Source organism: Aspergillus pseudoviridinutans (genome assembly GCF_018340605.1).
Source record: "Aspergillus pseudoviridinutans IFM 55266 DNA, scaffold_1, whole genome shotgun sequence".
Classification (NCBI taxonomy): Eukaryota; Fungi; Ascomycota; class Eurotiomycetes; order Eurotiales; family Aspergillaceae; genus Aspergillus; species Aspergillus pseudoviridinutans.
This window is the reverse complement of record NW_025091281.1, coordinates 98,795-125,760: the sequence shown is the minus strand read 5'-3', so window position 1 is coordinate 125,760 and position 26,966 is coordinate 98,795. Positions and strand designations below refer to the sequence as shown.

At 50.1% G+C, this 26,966-nt stretch overlaps 12 protein-coding genes across 12 annotated transcripts; 4 read left to right on the top strand and 8 right to left on the bottom strand.

The window, feature by feature from the left end:
• Positions 1–43: 43 nt before the first annotated feature.
• Positions 44–814, bottom strand: Asppvi_000043 (NAD(P)-binding oxidoreductase; the record flags this gene model as incomplete). The annotated part of the gene is made up of 1 exon (XM_043296356.1): positions 44–814. One exon carries the CDS (start codon positions 812–814, stop codon positions 44–46), a length of 771 nt encoding a protein of 256 aa, XP_043152291.1.
• Positions 815–1,456: 642 nt separating this feature from the next.
• On the bottom strand, positions 1,457–3,088 carry Asppvi_000042 (uncharacterized protein; the record flags this gene model as incomplete). Its single annotated transcript, XM_043296355.1, has 2 exons — positions 1,457–2,465; positions 2,730–3,088. 2 exons carry the CDS (start codon positions 3,086–3,088, stop codon positions 1,457–1,459), a joined length of 1,368 nt encoding a protein of 455 aa, XP_043152290.1.
• A 383-nt stretch (positions 3,089–3,471) lies between these two features.
• Asppvi_000041 (EthD domain-containing protein) lies at positions 3,472–4,028 on the top strand (the record flags this gene model as incomplete). The annotated part of the gene is made up of 3 exons (XM_043296354.1): positions 3,472–3,663; positions 3,711–3,907; positions 3,959–4,028. The coding sequence occupies 3 exons, from the start codon at positions 3,472–3,474 to the stop codon at positions 4,026–4,028; spliced, it is 459 nt and encodes a 152-aa protein (XP_043152289.1).
• Positions 4,029–4,140: 112 nt separating this feature from the next.
• Asppvi_000040 (questin oxidase family protein) lies at positions 4,141–5,499 on the bottom strand (the record flags this gene model as incomplete). Its single annotated transcript, XM_043296353.1, has 1 exon — positions 4,141–5,499. One exon carries the CDS (start codon positions 5,497–5,499, stop codon positions 4,141–4,143), a length of 1,359 nt encoding a protein of 452 aa, XP_043152288.1.
• Positions 5,500–6,026: 527 nt separating this feature from the next.
• Positions 6,027–7,856, top strand: Asppvi_000039 (putative FAD-dependent isoamyl alcohol oxidase; the record flags this gene model as incomplete). The annotated part of the gene is made up of 3 exons (XM_043296352.1): positions 6,027–6,301; positions 6,326–6,550; positions 6,605–7,856. 3 exons carry the CDS (start codon positions 6,027–6,029, stop codon positions 7,854–7,856), a joined length of 1,752 nt encoding a protein of 583 aa, XP_043152287.1.
• Positions 7,857–8,232: 376 nt separating this feature from the next.
• Asppvi_000038 (Zn(II)2Cys6 transcription factor) lies at positions 8,233–9,955 on the bottom strand (the record flags this gene model as incomplete). Its single annotated transcript, XM_043296351.1, has 5 exons — positions 8,233–8,590; positions 8,644–8,879; positions 8,927–9,023; positions 9,086–9,784; positions 9,840–9,955. 5 exons carry the CDS (start codon positions 9,953–9,955, stop codon positions 8,233–8,235), a joined length of 1,506 nt encoding a protein of 501 aa, XP_043152286.1.
• Positions 9,956–10,349: 394 nt separating this feature from the next.
• Asppvi_000037 (uncharacterized protein) lies at positions 10,350–11,366 on the top strand (the record flags this gene model as incomplete). Its single annotated transcript, XM_043296350.1, has 1 exon — positions 10,350–11,366. One exon carries the CDS (start codon positions 10,350–10,352, stop codon positions 11,364–11,366), a length of 1,017 nt encoding a protein of 338 aa, XP_043152285.1.
• A 1,114-nt stretch (positions 11,367–12,480) lies between these two features.
• Asppvi_000036 (tyrosinase family protein) lies at positions 12,481–14,223 on the bottom strand (the record flags this gene model as incomplete). Its single annotated transcript, XM_043296349.1, has 2 exons — positions 12,481–12,900; positions 12,970–14,223. 2 exons carry the CDS (start codon positions 14,221–14,223, stop codon positions 12,481–12,483), a joined length of 1,674 nt encoding a protein of 557 aa, XP_043152284.1.
• Positions 14,224–18,374: 4,151 nt separating this feature from the next.
• On the bottom strand, positions 18,375–19,268 carry Asppvi_000035 (SGNH/GDSL hydrolase family protein; the record flags this gene model as incomplete). The annotated part of the gene is made up of 2 exons (XM_043296348.1): positions 18,375–18,718; positions 18,785–19,268. 2 exons carry the CDS (start codon positions 19,266–19,268, stop codon positions 18,375–18,377), a joined length of 828 nt encoding a protein of 275 aa, XP_043152283.1.
• Positions 19,269–22,323: 3,055 nt separating this feature from the next.
• On the bottom strand, positions 22,324–22,805 carry Asppvi_000034 (uncharacterized protein; the record flags this gene model as incomplete). The annotated part of the gene is made up of 2 exons (XM_043296347.1): positions 22,324–22,556; positions 22,628–22,805. 2 exons carry the CDS (start codon positions 22,803–22,805, stop codon positions 22,324–22,326), a joined length of 411 nt encoding a protein of 136 aa, XP_043152282.1.
• Positions 22,806–24,454: 1,649 nt separating this feature from the next.
• Positions 24,455–25,293, top strand: Asppvi_000033 (uncharacterized protein; the record flags this gene model as incomplete). The annotated part of the gene is made up of 3 exons (XM_043296346.1): positions 24,455–24,780; positions 24,848–25,033; positions 25,092–25,293. 3 exons carry the CDS (start codon positions 24,455–24,457, stop codon positions 25,291–25,293), a joined length of 714 nt encoding a protein of 237 aa, XP_043152281.1.
• Positions 25,294–25,576: 283 nt separating this feature from the next.
• Positions 25,577–26,239, bottom strand: Asppvi_000032 (PaaI family thioesterase; the record flags this gene model as incomplete). Its single annotated transcript, XM_043296345.1, has 1 exon — positions 25,577–26,239. One exon carries the CDS (start codon positions 26,237–26,239, stop codon positions 25,577–25,579), a length of 663 nt encoding a protein of 220 aa, XP_043152280.1.
• Positions 26,240–26,966: the final 727 nt, after the last annotated feature.

The window sequence follows — 26,966 nt, the reverse complement described above, 5'->3', positions numbered from 1 at the left end:
CTCTTTACGAATCGAAGCATATATCTAGTACATATAAGTACTCCTAGCCAGGCCCCGTAGACGGCAAATACGGATGCATAAACGGAAAGAAGTGCCGCACCAGCCCCGTAAGAATACACATGGGCGTGCCCCAGGGAAACCTCGCCCGGCCATTTGTATTCACCACACTAACATTGCGCATATCGTAGCGCCCATCTGGATCATCCACGGCCTCGATCATCCCGGCCGCCAGATCCAGGTACGACAATGGACTATTCTCCTCCGTGAGACTCAACGCATGACCACGCTGTGCATCCACCGACAGCGCGCCTGGTTTGACATAAATAGTCGTCAACCACGCCGCCTCGGCGCGGAGAATACGCTCCGTCTCTATCAGGTCGTTATACACGAACGATGCTGAGCGAAGAAGGACCTGCCGCAGTAGGAAGGGGACGTGGCGCGAGAAGTGGTCATCAATGGTGGCGGACGAGAGCAGGACGACCTTGGGAGCTTGGTTCATGGCTTGAAGGGCGTGGATGACGGCTGTGGCCGTGTCTTGCCCCAGCCGACAGCCAGGGACGTTGTCGTTGGTGGAGACGACGAGGAAGACGGCGCGGCAGTCGCGCATGCAGGCGGCCAGCAGCTTCTCGTCGTGGATGCTGCCCTCGAAGACCGTCACCTTTTGTTCGTTGTCGGCGATTGCGGGCACGAGTCGCAGGAGTTTGGCTTTGTTGCGGCAGTAGGCGTTGATGTGCACGTCGGGCCGCTTCAGAAGGTTCTGAATCAGGGCGGTACCGCAGTTGCCGGTCGAGCCTAGGATGGCGTAGCTGGGCATGATGGCGGGGTTGAGCGTTTGAATTGCTCTTTCGTTTCAGTTTGTCTTTGGCGAGAAATCTGATTATAGCTGCGTGAGGGGAGTTAGCGAACCCGGCAGCGACTGGTATGGTACTATGGTACTCCCCGAGGCCGAAGCTCTCGTCTCATTAGGCGAGGACGCTTATAGTCTGGATTCTCGTGCTGTACGGGTGTTGAATGGTGTTGGTCATCACTATCCCTGTCTCTATGGTCGAGAGGACATTCCGAGGCAGGTCGGTCACCGGTGTATGCTAATTGTGCCGCCGCTAATGCCCCGGCACTGTGCTTATAGGTACATTCTTAGTACGCTGTAGTGGAACCGGCTCATTCCTGATTTGCCAACTGTATGTAAGAATAGCATACAAAGATATTGCTGAGGAGAGTAAAAGAAAACAGGGAGACTGTGAGATGCACCTATCAAGGCATTGCCTATAATATGTAGTTTATATTATGTCTATAATCAGATTAAGCTGGATTAACATTCCCACTTAGTTATGACATGACTACTGCCAAATCTTTATAGAGATCTATACTTCCGCCAAGGCATACAACCCATATAGAGCACTTAGAGCACTAACACTACTGACTACCCATCCATTCCTAAAGTAGTATTCTGTAAACATCATCGTCTGGTCGCCAAAACCAGCTGCGCAGGAAAATGCCCCTTGACCACCCTCCCATTCTTCAACAGCTCCTCCAATTCCGCAAACAACTCCCCAAACGCCTCCAAATTCTCTGCAACAAAGGGAAACGAGCAGATATGCTCCTTCACCCCCGCCAAATCCTTCTCAAACCCCCATCCCTTGTCCTCCTCAAACATCACCCGATCCGCTGTCCCTGTAAAGCTGTTCTCCCCTTTATAATTCAATTCTGGCGGCAACAACCCCACAATTCCCCCATGCCCCCAATTGAAATGCACCCGCAACGCCCCTTTCTCAAACAGTGCCTCATCCAAGGGCGCGAAATTTACCTGCCCAGTCCGCGCCATCACCCGGAGCGTCTCCTCAGGATCCTCCCCACCCTTTTTGGCGAGGAGCTGCCTCCCTCCTTCATAGCTAATCCTCTGCCACAGGTCCTGCACCGCGGGGTCCTCGAACCGCGCTGGCCCGAACGTCCCGCAGGCGAACGTGCCACCCGGGCGCAGTTGGTGCGCAACCGCGGACATGGCTTTGTGCTGGTCCGCCGGGAAGTGCATCACATTCGTCGCAAAGACCATGTCCACACTGCCTGCGGGTATATCGGCGGCGTCTTCCACGGAGGCGGTGCGGTAGCGGTACCCGTCTGTGCCTAGGCGCTGTTGCGCGAGGGAGACATTCTGCGAGACGATGTCGGAAATGATGACTGTTGAGAAACGGGCGCGCAGGGTGCGGGAGTAGGGCCCGTTGCCAGCACCGACGTCGTGAACAACATCGAAGCTGCCGTTGTGGGCAGAGTGGTAATCGAAGATGCGGGAGAAGAAGGACGGGGGCGCTTGGGGACGGCCTTTGAGGTAGTTTTGCCAGAAGGAGTCGTCTTGGGCAAATATTTGGCTGTCGTGTCCCATGGTTCTCTCTGTGTGGTCGTGGAGGTGGTCTGGGTCGAGTCCGTTGGGTTGGAATATGACGAATGGTAGGAGGTGGTTGGGGATGGGGCTAGGATGATTGATTTAATATCATTGGAAAGGGCCGCATAAGAGAGAGATAAGGCCAGATTGGCGAGTCAGATAAACCACATCCTAGTAAGTCATAAACACTCAGACAGCACTAACTGTTCCTGCTAGGCCCAAAAAAACATCCCGAGCGGCCACGCAACACTGAGTACCCCATCACGTGAATCGGACTACCTTTCATTATACCCCGAGCTCACGCAGCAACCCTGCAAAGCCCAGGATCACCCCTGCTAGAGGAAATAGACACCGGAACAAATGCAACCAGGACCACCGGATCAATATCTCCTGCACAGCCCCAAGCTCGGCCACCGAGGTACCGGCCGTGGCCAAACCATCCAGATGGAACAAGGTGTTGTTGGTCGGTGCCATGAAGATCCAAGTGAAGGGCACCATTGCGATTGTGGTCAGCGCGGCCAGGGTGTAGGTCTGGCGATGCGCGCGGTTGCGTATGGCTGTGTAGGCGTAGAGACCAGAGGTTGCGACCCCGAGGGCGGGCATGTAGATGTGCCCGTAGTGATAGACGCGCACCCATTGGCGCAGTAGGTGGGATGCGTCGGTGTCGGTGTCCAAAAAGACGGGAACAACAACGCCTGAGAGACACGCCATGGCTCCTGGATGCGGTTAGAAGAGGCCGAGACGAATGACCAACGACTTGCCTGTGAGAAAAGAGCCAGTGACCACGGCTGTGGCTTGGATCCCGATGGCGGGAGAAGACATGTTTGGCGCACTGGGTTGTTGGATGCCTTTGGGAGATAGTCAGGGAAAGCCTAAATAATTTATTAAGTCAGCCTGGGGCTGTATCTGGGCTGATCGGTATTGGGATGAACTAATGGAAATACCCCGGCGGGCACACGGCATAATATGCCCTGCCCACCCGACGTACGGCAGACACGAGCAGACAGGTCCTCAATTAATGGATCATACCCATCGTCTCGAGCGCCATCAAACTTAGCCCAACTCCTCTTTCATCTTCACTTCCAGCACGTGCAATGCCGTCCGTCAATGACCCCGAGATCCCTGAGCTCGCCGACCCCAGCGAAGGCAAGTACCTTTGCCTGACGATCTGCGGCTACCGCAAGCCGGGCATGAGTGAGGAAGATTATCGGAACCACATGGTCAACGTCTCCGCTCCAATGACGAAGCATCTCATGGTCAAATACGGAGTCAAGCGGTGGACACAGGTGGGCTGATTGTCTTGGTTTCTGCTCCCAGGCTGATGCATAATAAGATCCACAATCAATCGTCGACCCGCGCCCTAATGAGCAAACTCTTTGACTCACAGATGGTACAACTGGCCGATTTTGACTGCTTCAGCCAAGTCATCTTCAAGAGCGTCGACGATTACAAGCGCATGAAGGAGGATCCGTGGTATAAGGAGCATTTGGTGGATGATCATGAGAAGTTTGCTGATACGAAACGGAGCAGGTAAGTCTGAATATCTCGACCCTGATGGGTCTGCATGATTGACGCTTCAAGGATGACCATCGGCTGGGTGGAGGAGTTTGTTCGGGATGGCAAGGTTGTCGATGGATTCAAGGATTGTTAGTTGCTTAGTGAGAAATGCTACAGTTTACTTGCATTACTATTTATAACTTAGACCATGAACCAAACCATTATCCTTGTTCAAGATCGCATCAAACTATGCTAGTCTCTGGCGTCTACTGGGCCAAGTCTGGAATCTCCTTCCACGCGAGATCGAAGCCAGCACCAAAAACCCACTTCCTCGACAACAGCCGATTGGGCTCATCAATAATCTCCGCTGTACCATCATAGCACAGCTTGGCCATCTTGAGCCACATCTCCCCGTGGACGGGGAAGTCTGTGGCACCCGGCCCTTGCTCGAACGGCTTCACCACATCCTCGCCATTCTTCAACGCGCGGATGAACTTGACGATATGACCATCATCGTGCACCTCATTCGCAGCGTGATACAGCTCACGCCAGTCCATATCTTTGCTCAGGGTTGGATGGTACTCATCCACCACCTCCGATCGCAACTCCGGTGACGCATTCGCTGCATACCAGGCCAAGTCGATGCGCCCCTTCCACTCTAGCAGACGCACCTTATTCTCAATCGAGATCCAGTCCTGGCGCAGCAGAACATCCACGAATAAGGCCGAGGTGACCATATGTAGGTAGAAGAAGTCCACCTTGGGAGTCTTGCCGGGCTTCTGAGCAGCAGTCGTAAAGGCCGAGCAACTGATCATCTCCGCCGCCGCGCGCTGCAAATTGTCCGGGGTGACCTGGAACTGCGCGGCGATGGGGATCAACTCATCCGCCGCCCGCTCGACTAACCCCTGGCCACGGAAGGGGCCATCCTGGAGGCGAGCGGCGGCGCGAATTTTCTCGTTGCTACGCACGGCCCTGTACAACTCGACGAGCGGCTTGGGCGATACGGTTCCAGAGCGGGCGAGCGCTTCGCTACGGCGGAAGAACGGGGTCCAGATAAGGCCCGGATGATGCGAGGCGGCCTGGGCCAGGCCTTCCGCGACAATGCTGGGCTGGACAAACTCGACGCCAAAGCCCAGGTGGATGAGCGGGTGGTAGAGCCCCTCGAAAAGCTGAGCGAAGACAGCCTCTGCAACGGCAGTGCCACTGAAACAGTATTCGGTCACGACAGCCTGCCAGCCCTTCGCTTCGATTTCCCGTTCGAAAAAGACGAGGAAATTGGTGTACTCGGGGATCTTGACCATGCGGGACAGGAAAACCTCCGGGTCGTGCAGAGACTCGATAGATTCTGGCGCTAACGGTGGCAGTGGACGCTGCAGGATCTCGCCGTCGTCGTAAGCGCGCCGAAGTTGGTCGGGGCCCCCACCCATGGCCAGCACGGTGAGCAGACTGTGCGAGATGTGGTTGTGGCCGGCGATGTCCTGGAAATACATGTGCCATTCGTCGTGATTCTTTTGCAGGAGTTGGTTGGCGGCCTCGAGGGCACCGGCCGCAAGGCTAGCATCGATACGAGCGAGCCCGAGGTGGTCCGGCGAGAGGCGGATCTGGGAGGCTTGTGTCGCCGCCATGTAAGAAATTAGACTGGTATTGTTGTTACTGACTATGTGCTGTTTTGAAGGAATCTTACTTTCTGGCCCCCAAAAACAGGAGGTTTATTACTCGATTTATATGGTTTCCCACCGCGTGACGGGATATCTACAAGTATCCCCACGCAAACAAACTTCGGTCTCCGAACAGGAGCTGACACCAACGCAGGAATTATCCCGGCCTGGCCAGCAATGGCTTAATGCCTAGCGGTCTCTCATGCGGCTTCCTGCGGCTCGCTGAACCCACTGCCACTACTGCACCTGTCTGCAGCTGCTGCACACCCCTGACAGGTTATCCCTGTTGGCCACGCTTCCTCCCACGCTTCTGCCATGCTCCGATCGATCATCGCTATGTACGATCAAATGCAATGAAGATGTCCCGGACAGCCGGTACAGAAATGGGTTAGAGATGAGTAATCTCAGCCTCCTCAGTCGGCGAGGTATAAAACCCTCATACCAGGGCCAGCTTTGTGCTGCATGCCCAGACGTCCACTGCGATCTTCTTTGTCATGTCTGCAAAGCTTTTCTCTTTTCTCTATCTGGCCGCAACGGCCCTGGGCCTGGCCACTAACACCAGTGTGTCTCAGCAGTCGTGTCGTTCCCTCCCCGGGGATGCTGCCTGGCCTAGTGCCCGCGACTGGGCGACGCTGAACAAGACCATCAACGGGCATTTAATTGCCGCCATTCCGGAGGCCAGCGTCTGCCATGATACCCCGTTTAGAGTCTATAATTCCCAGGCTTGCCTTCAGCTGCAGAGCACATGGGACATCGCGACGATCACCCAGTGAGTTCTTCTCAACTTCCCCAGCTATACTGTGGTTAACGGGTACAGCATCAACTCTCCTGCCGAGATTCTCAACCAGAACTTCCAGAACTACTCTTGCGTGCCCTTCACTAATGCATCTCGACCGTGCGAACTGGGCAACTACCCCAGTTATGTCGTCAATGTCACAGAGGCCAGTGATGTGCAGGGTGCCCTTGCATTCGCACAGAAGCACAATATACGGATCGTCATCAAGAACACAGGCCATGAGTACGTACTTTCGTGCCGTATACACCATACGTCTCCATCGCTAACGTAAGTCAGCTACCTGGGCAAATCAACCGGCAAAGGCAGTCTGTCCCTCTGGACGCACAATCTGAAAAATCGGGAATACATCCCGACCTACAGAGCCTCATACTATCAGGGCCCTGCCGCAAAACTTGGCGCGGGCATTGAGGGATTTGAGGCGTACGCGCTGGCCAATTCAACGGGCCACCGCATTGTGGGCGGCACCTGTCCCACAGTAGGCATTGTGGGAGGTTATACCCAAGGCGGAGGCCACTCAATTCTCTCAAGCTCATATGGGGTCTCCGCCGACAATGTCCTTGAATGGGAGGTTGTGACTGTTGATGGGCGGCACTTGACTGCAACCCCAACTCAGAACGCTGACCTATACTGGGCGCTCAGTGGCGGCGGTGGCGGCACATTTGGAGTAGTCCTCTCCATGACAGCGCGCCTGCACCCTGATGGAATTGTAGGTGGCACGCTACTTGGCTTTAACGACAGCGCGGTCGGTAACGCAGCCTACTGGGACGCAGTGGGTGCCTTCCACGCCCTCCTCCCTGCCTTCCTAGATGGCGGCAACTCCTTCACCTACTCTGTAGGCAACACTTCCCTAACTGCCTATGGGACCATGCCCGGTGCCAACGCCACTGAGATCAACCGCCTCCTCAGCCCCTTTTTGCAAGATCTGGCCTCCCGCAACATCACCCCCATCTACGAGCCCGAGGTGTCACCCAACTACTACGAGCACTTCTTCAAATACCTCGGCCCGGCGCCCTACGGTAATGACGCCTACAACCCTTTTACAAACAGCCGCATCATCCCGCGCTCTCTGATCACAAACCCACAGACCAACGCGGTAGTGACGGACCTCTTCCGCAACATCTCACAGTTAGAAGTCTTCGCCCCGTTTTATTGTGACAGTTTCAATGTCGCCAATAAGTCCCACCCGGATAACTCCCTTCATCCGGCCTGGCGCACGGGGATGCTGCTGTGCGCACCGGCGGCCGCGTGGGATTGGCATGCCACGCCTGAAGAAATGGCCGAGCGAGATGAGTATGCTGCCAAGGTGCTGCAGCCAATGATGGATGCGGCAACCCCGGGGGGAATGGTGTATCTCAACGAGGCAAATCATTTGTATGAGGATTGGAAGGAGAACTTTTATGGTGCTAAATATGACAGGCTGTTGGTGGTGAAGAGGAAGTATGATCCTGGGGAGGTGTTGTATGTTAAGACAGGAGTGGGGAGTGAGGGGTGGGCGGAGAATGCCGAGGGCAGGTTGTGTCGGGTTTAAATCTGTGGTATAGATGGAGAGTTGTGAGGCACTGGATCTGGTGGAGGCTTTACAGTTTTGTGGTGGATGTTTATAGAAAGTGTTAGAGAGGGAGAGACAGTGGACTAAAGATTCAAATTTATAATTTGGTGAGTCAGTTAGGCAGAAGTCTGCGGATATATATCAAGGACGGTTGGTGGTCTGTGTAGAAAGTGATCCACAGAGATTAAGTACAACAGTCAAAGTCGCATTCTCAATCTCATGTGTGGAAGACAGCAAATGTAGACATGATATCAATTGCCAAGGCTAGATAATGTACGAGGGAAGGGGCTATTTATATGATGGAGTGTCCGTGTGAAATACTGGAACCATTATCAATTCTATGCAAGCGTGACCATCAAATCCCCAGATGAATCGCTTCCTGAGCCTCCAACAGCTGCAGATACACCCCCGCCACATTCCACCGCACCTCAATTGTGCGAAACCCCTCCCGCAGACTCCGCATCACCGCTGCCGCATGTGGCGTCTTCCGTTGAGTCCGCATATGCGCCCCGCAGATGCGGTAGGCAAAGTACAGCCCCCATGGGGACATGTCTTCTGGGTCGCGGCCAAGGAAACATTGTCGCTCCACCAGGTTAGCGCTAATACGGTCGGTGATTTGTTCCAGCACGACTCGCGCCCGTCGAGACCGGTCGCTGTGGGGATCAGCGGCTCGGTTGGGGACGAGCCACGGGGTATACAGGGCGACAAGCGCACTGGTGATCGAGACGAATCAGTTTGATCAACTGGTAAGAGAGGGTTCACAAACCTGTACACAAAGGTAATCTGGTCATAGTCCGGACAGTCAATGTTCAATGCCGCAGCTAACATCGACTGCAGGGTGCGATCGAGCTGCATCCAGACCTCGTCGTGGATGGCGACATCGCTGGCCAGGTGGTGCAGGACCTGTCCCAGGAGCCGGCCAGCCTGACACAGCAGAGCGAACTTACTCATATGGCCCGTCATCGGAGAAGACAGGGTCGAGAGGTCCTCTGGTCGGACAATCTACTCTAGGTATTAGAGACTGGCGGAACACATGGGTACCGACCTACCCCCTGGTCCCATGCTGCATCATCCGCGGGTAGAAGATCGTCCAAACGTGGATCGGCTGTGGCGAAGGGTCGTCCCGGACAGCCGATGCTCACGAAACTACGAAGGGTTCAGCCATTAGTCTACAGTACATACGGTGTGCATGCGGCCGAGCGACGTACCGATCGAGAATCACGATCGCCCACCAGACCCTTCGCCGTTCCTCCACCTCGACAAAGGTCAGCACTCTCCGGGTTGGCACTGTGCGACCAACATTGATGCCCAACGCGTGAGCGTACCGCGCACATGCCCCAATTGACAAGTACGCCGCCGGGTAGATCCCATGTCCCAGTTCATACAGCGCCACCAGGACCCCAGCCTGCAGCACGAGGATGGAAAAGGCGCCTTCGACCTCCACGTAGAAACGCCGAACGGCATAATACAAGGGGGTGCGGGGACCCTGCGCCCCGGCCGGGGGGAATGTGGTTATTAATTTCTGGGCCAAGAGCAACAGAACTACATCGGGGCGAGTGTGGAATGCAGGTTGCAGATACATGTCGTAGAATCTCTTTTTCGAGATGAAGGGCATCCACTGGTGGATGTGCTCGAAGAACCGGCCTGCAGTGAACCGGATCTCATCCAGGTCACCGAGCAGATGCAAGATGTGCGCTGGAACAGACACCGTGTTGTGCGCTGTGTCCACCTGGCCATGCTGCAGTAAATCTGGGTCGAGGAAGAGGATGGTCGGAAAGTCTATGGTGCGGACATCCCGTTGGTGCTCCTCGTTCAGCGGAGACGGGTACCATCCCCTCTCGGGGTCCGACGCGGTCGTTGAGTGCGCTCTAGTTTCTGGCCACCAGTATTCACATGTCCGGTCTCGTCTGGGGCGGCGTCGAGAGTCAGCTCTGCTGCGTCCACGGGGTGTGTTTACCTTACTTAGCGCAGGAGGAGCACTTGGGAAGTGCCTTGTCGCACCTTCTCTTGCCTGATCTGCAGGACTGACAAGCCTGCGGAGCCAGTTCGAGGCTCGAATCACGACTGGGGGTCTGCATGGTGTGCGTAGTCTGGGAGAGAGTGTTGACTGACGGTGTAGGAGATAGACGGACTTTGTCTGCCTCGGACGCAGTTCCCAAAATCCGAGAGTAAGAGCGGGGTGGTGCCCCTACTAAGGCGGCCGAGGTGGGGCCGCAGAATGCGGCCGCAAGATCCGCAAGGTAGGACCGCTCTTTCGGCCGCTGCTGGCCGGTATTTTACCGGGGCGAATTGGCAGCCGTACCGGAGACCAGATGACAAATTCAGGCATCTGGGGAGATCTATACAAACTCATAAGTACCTAGACACCACTGTCAAGGTCATGGAGTATACGATATAGAACCTCATCAAGTTTATATCACTACTTTTCTCTTCAAATCCTGAGCCCTTGCAACCTGCAACGGTTTGCACACGATGGGTTCCCTAAGTCCCTACGCTGCCGTGCATCTCGACCCCCAAGGAGCCGGGGACGCCCGTCCAACCGCCCTCCAGATCATCCAAGATGAGGGTGTTGAAGGCAAGCTGGTCGGCAAAGTGATTGTCATTACCGGTGCCACGTCAGGCATTGGTGTTGAGACCGCCCGCGCCCTGAAGTCCACGGGAGCCACTTTGTTCCTCACGGCCCGCAACCTGGCGAAGGCGCAAAAGAACCTGGCTGGCATCCTTGAGCCCGGTCGTGTCTCTCTCGTCGAGATGGACCTAGATTCCTTCAAGAGCATCCGAGCTGGTGCAGAGCAAATCCTCTCCGCCACCAAGGGTCAGGTTAACATCCTCATCAACAGCGCGGGAGTTATGGGCCTGCAGAACTACACGCTCACCGAGGATGGGATCGAGGCGCACTTCTCCGGCAACTACATAGGGTTCTTCCTGCTCTTCCAACTGCTGAAGCAAGCTCTGCTGGCCAGCGTTACACCCGATTTCCGTTCCCGCGTGGTCGTGGTGGCCTCCTCCGCACACCGCGCCGCCACTCTCCCCGCCAGTGACAACTACAACTTCGAAAAGGGCGGATACAACCATGAGATAGCCTACAACAACTCCAAGTTGGCGGCTGTGTACTTGGCCAACAAGATCGAGAGAGACTATGGTGCTCAGGGACTGCATGCCACCAGTCTGCATCCCGGCGCCATCAACACCGACATCTCCCGCAACATGCCCCCCGAGTTCCTGGAGGGACTCATGACCAACCCGTACATTCTCAAGATCCTGAAGTCGGCGGAACAGGGTGCAGCGACAACCGTCTGGGCCGCTGTGGGCAAAGAGTGGGAGAATAAAGGTGGAAAATATTTGGAAGATGTCAGGGAAGCGGAGCGGGGAGAGGACGATGGTCAGACCTTTGGAGTGGGATGGGTGACGCAGACCTACAATCCTGAGGAGGAGGACCGTCTCTGGAGAGATTCTCTGAGGATTGTTGGTCTGGAGGATGACGCTTGATTCTCAGGCGATGAGTGCCAAGACCTAATGGATTAAGATGCATCTGCCATGCCAGCTATATGACTTGCTGCTATGAAAAACGATCAACTTGCTTTCTTAATACAGATGTCTTGTTCATTTATAGACTTTGTGCATTGATGAAGAGTGTATCAGCATAAGCTCCTGCCTTGCAAAGCCAGAACTCTTGTTGACAACATGACCGAGCCTTTGCCCATCATGACGCTCCATAGGAGTAAGAGGTGCGAGGTTACAAGCTAAAGTGCACCATTGCAGGGCCTTTCATGGACACATCCATTACTGACTAGTATTAGTAGAGATACTGTTCAAGCTATTTCTCTTTTATCCAACGTGGCCTTCTATAACTGACATAACGAAATGATCTCTAACAACCACTCCATGGTCTTTTTTTCCTCGAATGAATATGGTATATTAGAATCTGGGAGTGTGCTCTAAGAGGCAACACACTGTAATTACAGGAGACGCGGCCGACTTCAGCAGATCTGGTTCCAAATTATGGCAAACAATACTTAGAAGAAGCAATGTTAGACTCATGGCAGTCAAAGTTGATGAAAATAATTAGCTCAGGCGAACTCACTCCTAAGATTATGGGAGTGACCAAAGATGTAAGAGACCTCTTACATGGAGGTGGGAATAATTGAACTGCGTGTCCCACTCTTCATACCTAATCTCCACCGACCACCTGTTAAATGTTCGTTGGTATGGGCGTAGACTGATGCCACCGCATCCCCACAGCTCTCCACAAATTTGGACTACATGTGAGTGGAATTTAAGAGTGTGGCAGCTATGAAGAAGCCCTCACAAGCCTTCTTGAATGACATAAGGTCTGCCCACCTGATATTAGATCGAGTCATCCTTTTATTGTATCAAGTACATTTGCCGAAATATACACATTGCGAAGCATCTTCTCCTTTCCCCTGGGATACCCATAATTAGTAGGGATGTAAAGAACATAATACATCAGAAATCCTGCTTCTGACAGAAAATATCAAGCATTATTCAGTCGTAATCAGCAGTTAACATATTAGCCACTTGGCAAATATAATATCAATACAAGACACCATTGGCAATTTGGTCAAATTTTCAAACCTTGGTCTCATGCAAGCTTCCCCAATTTGACATTGTGAATTCTTGCTCCACGTGGATTGCCTCTAGTGTGCAAATGCACAGCCAATGCAAAGTCTTCGTGCCGACGCTTTTTATCAATCTCATGCAATGGCACAAAGGCTGTAGTATTTAGATGAGTCTGGCAGTTTGCGCAGCCCCGCACATGCCACCGACTGAGTACGGACGTGATAGCTTTAACCTGAGGCTCACTGTTGTCGTTATCATTATGCGAGACAGCTAGGGCGAATGATCCCGCAATAGTACTGCGATTAATTCCAGAGATTCGTACTATTGGAGGTGACGATGTAGGTCGCTTTGGCAGTGGAGCAATTGGTGTCTTGAATACCGAGCCTTTGCCATGCTCCGGCACTTTGTATGTGTAGCCGATCTTTTCGATATTAATCATATCCTTCAGATCTTGTTAGTGGACATTAGTCAAAAAGGCTTGATTAACAACGAAATCTCCAGCTAGTCTTACCTTTGACGTCACGTCCCTGAGTTCATATTTATAAGGCTGGAGAGGTGTGTCCAGCGTCAGCCAGGTATTGCCTTGGATCCCAGGGGTGGGGCCCTGGAAGTCCACGCTGTTTGTTCCAGGATACTCAGACCAGATGGAAATATTTTCAGGATTGGTCTTTCCATGCTCTGTTTGCCACTTCCAAAATAGGTGATCAATGAAGCAATGGTGGAAATAGAAAATCGGATCAAAACCCGCCGTATCATTCTCTCCCATGTCGCCGTTCGCGTAGGGATATTGATCCATATCTTGACCTGGAACCTCGACTCCGCCAATCGCCAGATGAATATCATTATGAGGACTCTCCAGAGCAACGGCAGGACCAGAGGTAAATTGGAAACCGGGGCCATCCGTGGTCTTCACTTTAGGGTCCGGTTCGGTTTCACTGAAATGCTCATCATTGAACTTTTCCGCAGAAGTTGTGTTCGAGAAAACCGTGTAGTCTGGCACTCTGAGGCAATCCCAGAATTTCTGGCGCGTGCTGCCCCTGTTTATTGGTTCGCCCTTATCATTTACGAAGGCACCCAATTTTAGCCAGATTTGAACGTTTCGGTTGAGTAGGTCGTTTATTTTCTTCCGAGAGAAGTTTTTATCCAGGAAGTTATTGTGTTGCTGAGTTGCCGCCCTGTCATTCTCTCCCAGAAGACCAGAATAAGGGTAGCGACACGTCTCATACCCCTTTGGTTTGCTGTAATCTGCATCGGGAATGTCCGATAAGCGATCAACAACTTTTTTCTTCAGTTTGTAAGAATATAAAGGGTTGGGCTTTCCGTCCTTGTAGTTTTTCTGAAGGAAAATGTCTGGGATGCCGGTCGACACATCCCCACCAGCTGTCGGCCCGTCTGCCACCCCGCGTGGCCCCCCGGCTGTTTGATCGTCACTCTCGTCCCAGTAGGGCAGTGTTACATTCTCGCAACCTGGGGCACTGCGTAGAGCATTTTCAAGAGCCAGTAAATATGCTCTGTGCCAGGTGGGAAACAAGACATTCCCATGGTGGCACCATCCTCCCCACCATTGGGAGTTGTCATAGCCGGCACCGCGAAAAGGCTCGCCGTGAAGTCCGCCAATAGTGAAAAATGAGTTTCTCTCCTCCGGATCAAGTTCTTGAATGTATCGCCAGGCTTTGATCAACTTATCCAACTCTTCGGGGTTAAGATCACGAATCGACTTTCGTTCACGGATTTCCCCGGTTAGAGGTAGAATTTGGATGCCCATCACTATTGATCCTGGTTGTATTTCTGGAGCGAGTTTGTTCTGCCTGATCCTTTTGTTCTCGAGAACCCCAAGGAGTAAAGAGTTTTTAATATCTTGCAATGAATTTGGCTTTTTATGTATAACTAAGCTGTGAGCCTCATGCCACTATTTAGGCTGATCTGGAAGATCGTACTGAAATGCGGTGTCAACACCTCCTTATTGTCTGTACAAAGACCCACTGCACAGATGATTTATACAGTGAAAATGGAATAATAGATTAATACAGTTTTCCTACAAGTTCGTGCCTATTATATACTAATGGGAGAGCCGCAGAACCCGACAACCGACGTAGTCTAATCATCATACAGCGGTCAGGACCATATGTTGTCGCAAGTAACTACAGATTTAGGGTTTAGCCAGCCTGTTGAAACTCAAAGTTCGAGAATGCAACCGGAGGACAATTAGTCCCTCAATCTCAAACGCGATTTCAAATAGATAAACACATGGGTAGGTTGTGGCAAACCAATGTCCATTTTGCCATCTATTAGCTCAAGGGCTGCATCACAATGGGAATGTTGTGTGCCGCAAGAAGATATCCATGGCATGCTTGCCCGAATGCGGAAACTAAACAGGAGACATCTGTTTTCAGATGTGCAGGGAATTGAATTGATTAGAATTGTGTCATGTACATGTCAAGGTCGGTAGTGTCTTCAGTTCTCCGGAGCGAGAGCACCACTGCTACAGAAATCGTAAAAATTCCATAGTGAGTTGCATTACTGATACTCACTCAAACACAACTTAACTGTAGGTGTCAGCAAGCAAACCAGTACGGTCCGATTAGCAAGACAGTGCTACTCTCAAGGTGTCCCTAAAGGCCGGAGCTTAGCGGCTGTAATTTATCACTCGAGACCATACTGCTTCAGGATCCGGTCAATGGAACAGGTTCAACACGCAGTTCATGGCGGCAATTGAAGTTCGTTTCGATCATTATATACATTAAAGTTGCATAGCAGCAGTTTCCTACTCAGGGCCTTCAAGTCTCTCCAAGTCCCATGTGTCAAAGAGAACTTTCAAAGATTCGCGTCTTTCATTGTTAACCTTGGGTCGTCAGAGAGTGGGGATGTTGCTAGCTGCCTTGTATGCGTATTGAAATATTCTAGAGCTGTTAAGAAAATATGCTGTAGATCTCCGGTGGCCCTTAGGGCGTACCTAAGGGGAGCCTGGGATCGGCAGCTGGATGAACAGCAGTAGAGTCCTGCAGCGCCCAATAATCATCACTCACCGARAACCTGGGTGGACTGGGTGGACTGGGTGGACTGGATAGACTAGATTAATTGGATAAACTTATTTAACTTATTTAAAGAGTAGAAGACCTCAGTACCTCATCATAGCAAGGTCAGTTAAGAGTTCCACAGAACTCTTGGTAGGAGTAGGTAAAGATCTCTACTTTCATAGCGCCATGCTTTATACTACGGTACTACTTATCCTACTTATACTTTTGCTGACTTGCAATTTAAACATGTCATTATTGTATCTAACTTGCCAGCAAACTCTTTATTTCCAGGAGAGTATCTATTTACAACTGAGACTTGACTTGGCGAAATAAAATCCAGAACGTCTGAGAATATATCAGATTAAGCATGCGGGCTGGGGTATGGTGTGATTATGCTGAGTTCGACTTGACATATGATGCTTTTGTGTAACCTCACGTTCAACTTAAAAACCATGGCCTAGGTGAACTCTAATTAAGGTTGCGATGGGCACCGTCTAACTTCAAACGCTATTTGAGGCTTTAATCCATTTTGCGCCGGCGTATCCGGGACGACATGTTAGCCAACCCTTCACACAACATTTTACCATTTGGTATTTTATTCGAATTGAAAATATAATCAAATAATCAGATTAAGAGAAACAGATAGTCCGAGTATCAGATAATCAGATAAGCATTAGTGTCCTGAACAGGTGATACACTTAATATTTTTTCAACATTTAACTGGGGAAAAGATGATAGATAGGCTGGCCATAAATACGCAAAAGCCATGTGTTTTCGCTGTGTATCCATATCTTTTGGATTGCTACTATGCAGACGAATTATATATGCTGTTCAAAGCACAAGTAATCCATAGAATGGGCTTATAGGAACACTAGAATCCGGCTGGATCCCTTAAACATCATTTATGCAACATGCCGTAGTAATATAACTGCATCGCGCACATTTTGGCTTTTTGCCGCTGCGTATACGCCCTAGTCACCGCATGCATCCTGTACACAGAGAGGTTCACATGATGTCACCTTATAATCCGGTAGCTTCTGTCATTACCTATTTCAGACCACTCAAGAAAGGTTTACCGGTTTCAGAATCCCCACTGAAGCTGCATGACAGGAGGTGAGACATGAGCTCATATAATACCAACCAATGAAAAATCTTGAATTTCTTTAGGCTCAGCTTAGGGAACAGCTCTCTCCAAGCCATTGCCCAAGTTAACATGAAGAATTATATAGTGGCGATATGGTCAACCTTCTGATCAGGCGGACGTCACTATGAAGGTGATAGTCTCAGAAATGTAGGGTTTCAGGCAATGAACGGGTTGCAATATATTTCAAAAAACCTTTTGTTGCGGATATATTTATATCATATGCCGTTAAAATAGAGCGTAGTAGGCATCATCCTGTAAGATCAAAAGACCGTATGCGAATGCTAACCTGAGACTTAAAGACATACTCTGTGCTTAACTCGGCCCAAGCCAGACACAATAGCCTTAGCCACAAGTATTATGTGCATTTATAAATTGTGGGTACAATCATGAATACCACGTCGTTCAAAAAGTGTGTAACTGGCATAGAGTGACTATTGTKGCAGCACAGCGGTAATACCAAGTGTACTCTCGACTTCCATGGGCCCAAGAGCATGGGTAAAAATGACTTATGAGGTTAGTGGTATGCTTTATTTGGCTCTGAGGTCCAATTGGAGTCCAACCCCGGAGTCCAACCCGGCTTCTTCAGGGCCAAACTAAGATGTAGAATAATGCTAACGGGCCATTAACCCACAGAAACCTAAATGCACAGCTTATAACATCCACTGTTTATTATTAAAGATGGGATGAGAGTTTGGTCGTCACCATCTACCGGCCAGGTTCCTCTCTGGGGTTTTCCGCTGTTTCCATATTTAAGCCAGCAACCAAATTCCGAAGTAGATGTCTCTCTAGGACTTTGCCAGAAGTGTCAATTACAACAGCCAGAGGACCCGGTCTCATCTACACATCGGAGATTAACAAACTCCTTGAACTGCACTTGCAGGCAGATATATCTCTTGAGGATTACTCCAACCTAAAGCTAATCACGACAACAATACCCCAGGCCATCAGTTGTCGGAAAGTTCGATCTACGGGAAAGGTTAAGGGGCATAGACTCGCACGAGTAGTCTTAGTTCATATGAACAAGCCACCGATTCCAGTTCGAAATTTTTCGCAGGCATTGGAAAGAATGCGATTTCTCAGACAAACAGCCTGGAGTCAGCTGCGACTAAATGTCAAACCGAGTAGGTTGTAATATCACTTGTGTTGTTGCTGAGGCAGTATTGTACTGGTCATCCTCACTAGCGAGCCGTGGTGGAAAATTTGTTCAATCATACTTTCACCTCACGGCTCCTTCACCTTTACTTACAGTTGAAATCAGCTCCCTTACACGTGTTTCTGTGATTAAAGATCACATCAAGCTCCACTCGAAGGCCTCGGCTGAATTTGCACTCCAACTCATGGCCACTCTGCGGGAGGAACGTGGGTCAAGTAGCCCTTTGTCAATAGGGTCATTGCTCTACCTGGAACTTCAAGTAATCAATACAGTTTCCGGACAGCTTTTGCTTCGTTCATCAATATTTTAGCCATGCAGGCTAGATAAAAGCAAGAGAATCCAATAAGTTGGGAAGTGGGCGAGCTAACAGAATACGCTTGGGCATGATAACTCAGACCGGATACCGAGAGGAAGGTTTGCTGATGATGTCCATACATGTGCCAATGTCTTCGATCAGATTGACAGATATCTTATTTCACAAATTTTCGCGGCTGTGGTGTATAGTATTTATAATACTTAGTGCCCAGAACAAATCAACTGAATAGTAGAATATATATATCTTCTGGTTACGACCAAACCATACATCAACAAGGACATTTCTCCTAATGATTATCCCTGCGCAAGAACCAGTCTTCAAGCTCGGTTAGCACATGCTGGGCTGTAAGGTTCTGAATCGCGACTCCAGGGTGATAGGGATCGCGCCACAAACAGGACGTTCCATCCCAATTGACGCAAGTTGCATTAGGTGCCCCGTAGGCTGTTGGATTGTTAATTGCTGTGTCGAAAGGGCGTCGCGTGTGTATCAATTTTGCCCTAGAATGAGGGTTAGACGACACAAAATTGGAAAGATACGTTGCGAGAAGGCGATTGTATTTTTCAACTGCAGCAGTCTCTTGGGCAACAACTTCGCTGCCTCTCTCAATCATCAACGGTGTCTTTTGCATGGCTGTAATGTGGAAGGTTAGCGTTCGGAAACGATGGGTAAAAGAAACAGACGTGGGAATAAGCTCACGAGGGACAGTCAGCAGCATAAAGTTTCTGATTCCTGCATTGTACAGGATCTGTAACTGGCCGAAGTAACTATTCATGACCTCTATGAGGACAGTCTCTAGGTCAGACCGCGCGTAGGAGCCTCCAATGTCATTGATTCCCATCCAAATACCGGCTAGGGTGTTGCGACTGTTCCAGGGCGCAGAAGGCGGCTTGGAAGCAATGCTCTTGCTAAAAAGATTCACCTGGTCAATAAGGCTGAGGACGGAGGGGCTCCAAGGGGCAACAATGCTGGCGTTTGTGGTCGCACCACCGTAAGCAAAGTTGAAAGACAGGATGAGCGAGGTGTTGTATTTGGAAGCCAAGAAGCCGATCCAATTTAATCCTCCGCTAGTTGTCTGGCCTGGAAGTTCTGGGTTTCCGAGAGGGTTTGTAGCAGAAGGATAGCTACCACTGATGTTGAAGCCGGTTTGCGAATAGGAGTCACCGCTGGTAAATATGAGCATTATGCATATCGATATTCTCCAGCCCAAAGAAGGATGGCTTACAATGTGATGAGATACTTAGTGTTAGCTGGGAGTGCACCCGCCACTGACGCTGATGCTGGGGCTCCAGCGGATAAGCCAAAGAAAAGGAAGAGGCTAGAGTATATAAATTTCTGGAACATGTTGAAGAGGCACTCGGTAAACAAAATCACTTGGAGTGAACAAATCTTAAGGAAGGTTTGAAGTAGAATGTCTTTTCTTTTGTTTCGAGGTTAATAACTAGGGATAGAGGTTTGGTATTTAAGCTACAGCACAGCAGAGGAAACAGTGGAAGGCATCAAACACCAGAATAATAGACAATAAATCGCAGGGTTCAATCAGCTATAATCAAATAGGCAAAGAAACGTGTGGGGATTCATACAAGCAATTATCAGTGTATCCTATTCATTCACTGGTCATGCGAAGCTAGGGCCTATTTACCCCAGGATCTCCGTTCGCCCGATTTCTCGAGGTATTGAGCAGAGACAAGTATCTATATCCCCACCACAGAGGCGACGGAGACCCGTTGTGTCAAACGATGCCAACTTTATCCAAATCCTGTCCTACTCTAGTTTGGAGGGGGCTTTTGCTATAATTAGTGATTAGGCAAAAGGAGGACCAGTTTCCATATCGGGCAGAGATCAATACCGACTACTGCGGAAGAAACTGACTTCGCATTGCCTTGGTTGGGGTGTCGTATTCTGCTGCCTGCTTTGTGGATTAGTGGCCATGAATGTGGCGCTCGAGCTGCGGGTTTGGAGATATCTAAGTGGTGCAGTATTCAGTGTCTAGTGCTCCGGAGTGGTTAACTAGTTTCCAGGGTCCACCTGTCTTTGTGTCATTGTTATTCTATAGCCATTGCTCTCGTAATTTGTTTATTTTCCCAGGAACTATCCGACTGAATTCAATACGCTTACTGGAATGTATATCAGTGATTGGTCTGGTTATAGCGGATAAATCCTTAATGAGGAGAATTCAATCAGATATCGTCGTACACGGGAAGCTGGGATATTCGAGTTTGATGAAACGAGCGTGCTCAGGAAAGATGTTGTTTCTTATGTTACGGGGAGGGAGGCTGCCAGACGCTGCATATGCGCTGACTTTTGAAGAAGCTACAATCTAACAGAGTTGCAGGGAAGGGCTTTTACTATGGAGCGAAGAGAGGTGGAAAGAAGGGGAATACAGTCAGTCCGCAGATGGCTGGAGGAGCCAGCTGAGATCCTGTATGCCATATCTAATCCTATCGAGACAAGGTAGGCGGGAGTGTAAACAATCGGCCCGGAGGGAGTGTAGAGGGTTGCCGTAATATTCGCGCGTTCCTTTGCCTGATCCTCTCAGCAGAGATACAAGTAGACCCCAGTAACGTAGGCATGCGGCAAACTAGGCAATGGTTTATTTATTTGCACCACTTACTATTTCACCAAGTTCCCATTCTTAGTAGCAGGTGTTAAGCAGAATGAATGGCTATGCAAACAAGAGGTTTCATTCAACCTCTATATATGTAGTCTTTCATTCACGACAGTTCTCTATCAGGTTTAGAACATTATCTCATATCTAGTAGTGTTATTTCATACATCACACAGCCAACGGCCTTGCACTGGACGGCTTGCTGGAACGCGGAAAAATAACCGATGAGGGTGGGATGGACGTTTCCAAATAATTGGTTGCAGCTGTGATTACTTGGAAGAACTGGCGAAAGCCGGTCACAAATGGTGCTAGGTGTGCGTTCTACTTCCAATCGGAAAGAAGCCAGGCCATTGAATGGAAATATCCCAACACCTACTCATTAGTACTACCAGTAGCAACAGCCTCACTGGGTTGCCCTACTACGCAAGTCCTCCATTTCCACCCACTTGACTTCCAGGTCGTCGTCAAGCATTCCTAGGGCACGGTCCCCGAAGAATGAGATCGATCTTCTCGAGCCAATCTTGCTTGGTTTCCTTGAAGAAGTGATAAATTGTGGGGGATGGTTACGCACACAACTATCAGGCATCAGTGAGAATCAGTAACCAGGATGGCACTATGAAGACTCCCTCCATGCAACGGAAATAAAGTAGAATTTCCAGCCTAATGTGGTGTAGCGCGATAGAAAAAACCCGGCTCGACAATGTAATAACCATCCAGTTCCCGACAATTCTGGTGGCAAACGCATTGCCTTTACCCCAAATTTGCATGGGCATTATTTCCGACATGTAAATCCCAGAAGATGACAAATACAGCAGAAACACCAAAGACGAAGAAGACGCCACCAATGCTGTATTCCCTTTCAGTCTCATCAATGTTTTGCGGCGAGTTTAGGGCACCCTCACAAACTAAAACAAGGGTGATACCCGCTGCGTCAAAGAGCAGTGGCTTGCATCTGCCAGCGTGATCAATAAAAAGATAAAGATGAGATTCGCTAGGGACCAACCACATTATTAATCCCACTCACGAGAGTGGCGCGGTTGCCCTGGATTCCCAGTTTCATACATGATGTTCTGATAGTAGCCGATCACGGTGACACCCGTTATTTGGCTAAACACATGCAACGCGGTACCTAGAAGTAGTCGCGTCTGCCACTAGGCCACTTGAACATAACGAGCCAACCCACGGCAGTGATCTCCTCTCTGCACTGATGGTAGCTTTGATCTCTGTAGATTCGCTGGCGATCAACTCATCGTTGGAGCCATTGTAGTGGAGGTGTCACAGCACCTTCATGGCTATATCGTCTTTCAATTCTGGACAAGGTGGTCGGGCATCCAAAGCAATCCGAAAAAGAGGAGGATCGCGGGTACCCCTCGGAAGGCCAACGGACAGACCATCGCAGCGCGTTCGTGTCGGGGGCATGCAAGGAACCGTAGTCAATCCATCTGTATGTCCCTTAGGAGAGCGCGTGCCCTTGGATTGGAAGGTAGGTAGGCAGGAAGGATGATATAGTCTACGTGCTGACAATGAAACCAATCCCAATCATTTGCTGAGAGAGACCGAGAATCCTGGTCCCGATTGTGAGGAGTGGTCTATTTTCCTTTTTTTCCTATTTTCCGGGATGCAACGTCACTTACAAGCCACGCATCTTTGGATGCGCACACTCGGCCTGGTAGAGCGGCACAGACATACTCATCCCACTCACAGCCCAGCCAGCAATAATTTGTCCGACTAKGATCATCGCCAAATCCTGTGCTACACATTGCAACAAAGCACCAACAAGTGAGAGTAAAGCGCCGATCTGGGTAGTGTTCTTGCGATCCAGCCAACCAATAGTCAAACGGGCCATGAGGGCTCCCACGGCGGCTAACCAAGGGTTAGAAAAAGGGATCAGCATACAGCTTCCCTGGGGGAGAAAGAGGGGTGATTCAACCTACCGCCTCCGGAAAAAGTGCTGTTAGTAGCACGAATAATTGTGGAAGGCTTGGTTGTATTGAAGAATTCCAGAAAATCCAGAGAGGCAATCACATCCGTCATGGCACCTGAGCCATATCCAAACAGGAAACTTCCCGTGGCAGCAAAGGCTGCGACCTCAATGGTGTAACCCCGACCCATTGTATGTGGGGTATCTCCAAGGCCTGCAAAAGTTAGCCCGCACTCATATCAAATCCGAAACGCAGGGGAAAAGGGACACCTGTTTATTAGGCCACAGCGTCCTACCCCAATTTCCAACAAGAACTGGCTCAAAGCGAGTCGACTATGATAGAAGCCAGCCACTCGAGATTGGCGATAAGGTTAGCAAGGGCCGTCTAATGATATGTTGTCCGTACGGAACTTGACTAGAACGGATTGCTCGAAACTGCAATAGGGTATCGCTCCATAATCTCCCCGCCGGGATCCGAGTGGGGTGTTGTATTCCGGATAAATTTGAGCTCGTATGTATCCATGCGGACGATTGCCGCAGCTAGGTATAGTTTGCCTTTGGACAAACTCTGTTTGGTGAAATTCATCCAGCTGCATTTAGAGTTCCTTCGTTCGCGGCAAGGCTACCTGTTTGGATTGTAAGAGAATCCCTCAATTAACTTGAATATTTTCCTACAGTTACTGAAGGCAAGAGTCTCTATTGTATTAAAAGCTTAGACAGCTGGAAATATTGAAGTAAGATAATCAAATCAAACTATAGTTGATGAGATCGAAATAGTCCATGTTTAGGACAGTAGGCAGGATTGTAACCAACTTGGGATGCGTCTTGTTTTTCGACCCTGTGCTCAGGCCGCTATGGTTCTTCAAACTTGGGATGGCGGAGGTGCGGTTTGGCATATCTGTTGGCGATCCTGGGGAAGAGATAAACTCGGATGTCTCCGCATTCTTTGAGACTACCCGCAGTAAACTATGCCATATTTGTAAATTGGAGAAGTTTACTGTGCTAAACGCTTTCTGGAATAGTGTCCAGGGCATCCATTAATCGTTCATGAAGTCTAACGCGACAGTGTAGAAGTATCCAAAAGCAACTGTCGGAGTGTTCCGCTCAATGTCCCTGCTGCTAAGTTCCTGACCGAGCCACGTGGTAAGGCAGCCCGACAAAAGGACTCCGTCGGAAGCTTGAGCAGCGGTATTTGGCCGTCATAGATAGGGAGAGCACACGCCTAGGAAGAAATATGTAGATTATTTCACTGATCAGTAGGTTCGTTCAAAGTCGTCACTAAGCTCTTGACGCATAAGACATGGGAAAACCCCTTAAAAGCACCGCATCTCTCGAGTCTAAATCTAGTGATAAATTTCGTCCCATTAACCGTCAGGATATATCGAGCGCATTTGGCTTTGGAGCAGCTGTATACTTTGGCCGGGCGAGCGGAAAGGCTGTCTCTTCGTATCTTCCTGTGGAAATGTTGCAGCTAAGGTTGGCGCCATATTTTGATTCGAACACGAGGTCTGACGATCTTTTCACGAATGTGTCGTCGATTATCAGAAGACCTTCGACACATGTAGATCATATCAGAACCTGCGGTTAAAGTCCTCAGAGGAGTGGCACCGCGTCCGCTGAGTAGCCAGTTAATTTCTGATATGGAGGTCTTCGATTATCCCAGCGGGTTATTGTCAGAGGAATACCCTGCCAGGACCGCATATCCCATTTCACCTGGAAGAACTGGCTGGCTTCACTAGGTAGCTTGATGAGCTTAAATACGCACTCTTCAACCCATATTTTGAACTGACTGACATGCAAGTCTCGCGAATATCCAAAGAACGACGTTTTTGCATTCACAATGAAGTGGCTCCCTCGCTTTGTTTCTGCCTCTTTCGTCCTTTTGAGTGGACTTGGCTGTTCTGCCAATGGTGCTGATTCAGGCACTTATTACTTTAAGCACTTCAGTACTTCTGGCAGTATTAGTCCATGGTATAGTAACGATAATTCGTGGGGTGTGGACGCTCCAGGTGGTAGCGGATTTGTTGTTATGGTTACTGGCGAAGACTGGGGCACTTGGTCCCCAGTCCATACTCTGCCTAAGAAGATCAAGGATCTTAACCCGGGCCATAAAACCTGGTTCAGTCAGACTGCTCAACCTGCGCAAGGCAAAGGATACGATGCTTGGTGAGTCCCTATACTCTTTAGTACCATTTGAGTTCAGTTTGGGAACTCACTCGTATTCCCGAACTAGCTACGACATTTTCATTGACCCAACCTACGCTCCCACTAATCGTAACGGCAAATACGAGGTGATGATCTGGGTTGGTCATCAGGCTCCTAACACTCCTCTCTCTGACCACTACGACTCAAATGGTGCAGTGCCATGGGCACGGAATGTGAATATTGGAGGCAAACCGTGGGATGTTTACTTGTATCAGTAAGTTATACCTCGGTCGCATGTATTCGAAATCAACCTGCTAACCCATATTTTACAGTTGGCCCAGCGGTGATTTAACCATGTCATACGTAGACCCGAGTAACTCGGGTTGGTTCTCGGGTAGTTTGACGCCATTCTTCGAGCATGGTATTGCCAATGGCTGGTATAGCTCGGAAGATTACTTGACTAGTGTTATGGCAGGCTGGGAATTTGGCCCTGGAAAGTATACGGCTAGTTCATGGGGAGCGGTTGGATTCTGATCAAAGAACACCGAGGTTGTGGGAGCAATGTGGAGATTCTCATTCGCTAGCTAAGGTATCTACTCAACTTGGTGCGTGTTGTTGGTTTGGGATCGAATAACTCAACAGCGAGGAGTATGTAACTATCGTTGACAGAGATGATGCACATGCTCTTCACAAGCAAAGTGACTTTCATCTTTGATTACCTAGGATATATAGGTAGACTACTGAGTGCTCCAATGTATGCGTATCTTAGTTGCTTTAAAGATCCTGAGCTATTCAGACCTTGAATGCACAATACAGCTCACAATGCTGCCCGAGGTTTCTCGCTAACCCACAGCGACTTCACGTCCGCCCGAATTTTCCCATCCTCCCCAACAACCTGTGCCTCAAGGAACCACTTTCGCCCATCCCGACGCGCGAGCCAGGCCTTGACTATATACACACCTGGGGATGCCACGGGCGCGCGATATGATATATTCAAGTTGGCAGTATACAGAGCCGTCCGTTCTCCTGCTTTCAACTGCTGACGGAATCCCTCCACACAGCACCCCAGAGCTTCGTCCAGAAGCGAGGCTAACACGCCACCGTGTACAGTATCCCTATATCCATTCAGGCCGGACGCAAGGTGCACGAAGAGCACATAATCTGGCTGGCCAGCGCTCCCAGTCACCCGTTCATCGGCGGCTTTGTCACGCAAATTCAAGACCTCCTTCCGCGCAACTGCAAGGGCGTGGGGAATGGTTCTTGCCGTACGTAGAGTCTCATTAAAAAAGGTGTCCGATGTATCGCCCTTGTCATACTGAGAGAAGAATGGAATGGGTTTGTAGGCGCTTGTGTCCTGGAGGTAAGGATGGGCGCATGGCTGAGCACTGAAGAAGTTGACACTCTCTGTTGGGGGGGCCACAGTGGTGATGAATTCAAAGTAGCCGTGCCAGGTAGGGTATTTTCGTTGCATATCCCCCATTTTGGTATTCGTCTTCCAGAATTAGATCGGATTCACAAAAACTGGTGAATGAGTGAGATTCAACGACTGAGATATTCGTGTTTCAGAGAACCTCGGTCCTCGGTTGACTCACTCACAATACGAATTACACCATCCACGTTCGGTTTAGTTCCCTCTGGACCCCTGTTGTCGCCTCGACCTTGGTCTATATATCAAGCAAGAATAGAGAGGTAGAACGGGATGAAAATAATGGAGACACTCTTAGAGTGGCATCGCCAAACCGTGGAAACCGGGACCAACGAGCCCGACCTCGCAGGGGTGAGAGTTCGGTGGCTGCATCTAGGACTACAAGTGAGCAAGGCTAGACGGATTAGCCAAGTCCACCCAGTCACTCTATCAGTTTTACAACGATTTATCAATGTTCCGCTGTGAGGGGTCATATGACGAACCCGCTGGACATGAAGGCTCTCAAGCACACCCTCAACGCCTCACACCCGGAAATTAAATACATTGAGGACAGCTTGGTCTTTTTTGTGACCGCTTTGTTATCGGTCTTTGGTGTATGGACGACCTTACACCCACATACGCCAACTGGTGGGACCTGCTTAGAGCTGCATGCTCGCAAGACTTCCTTCCGTTGGACATTATTCAGGCCATGGGCAAGCTCAACGCTACGATAGGAATGCTTTCAGCTGGTGATGATGGTGGCTCCTTATCCTCTGTACGTGAAAGAGTATTTTGATGTTGA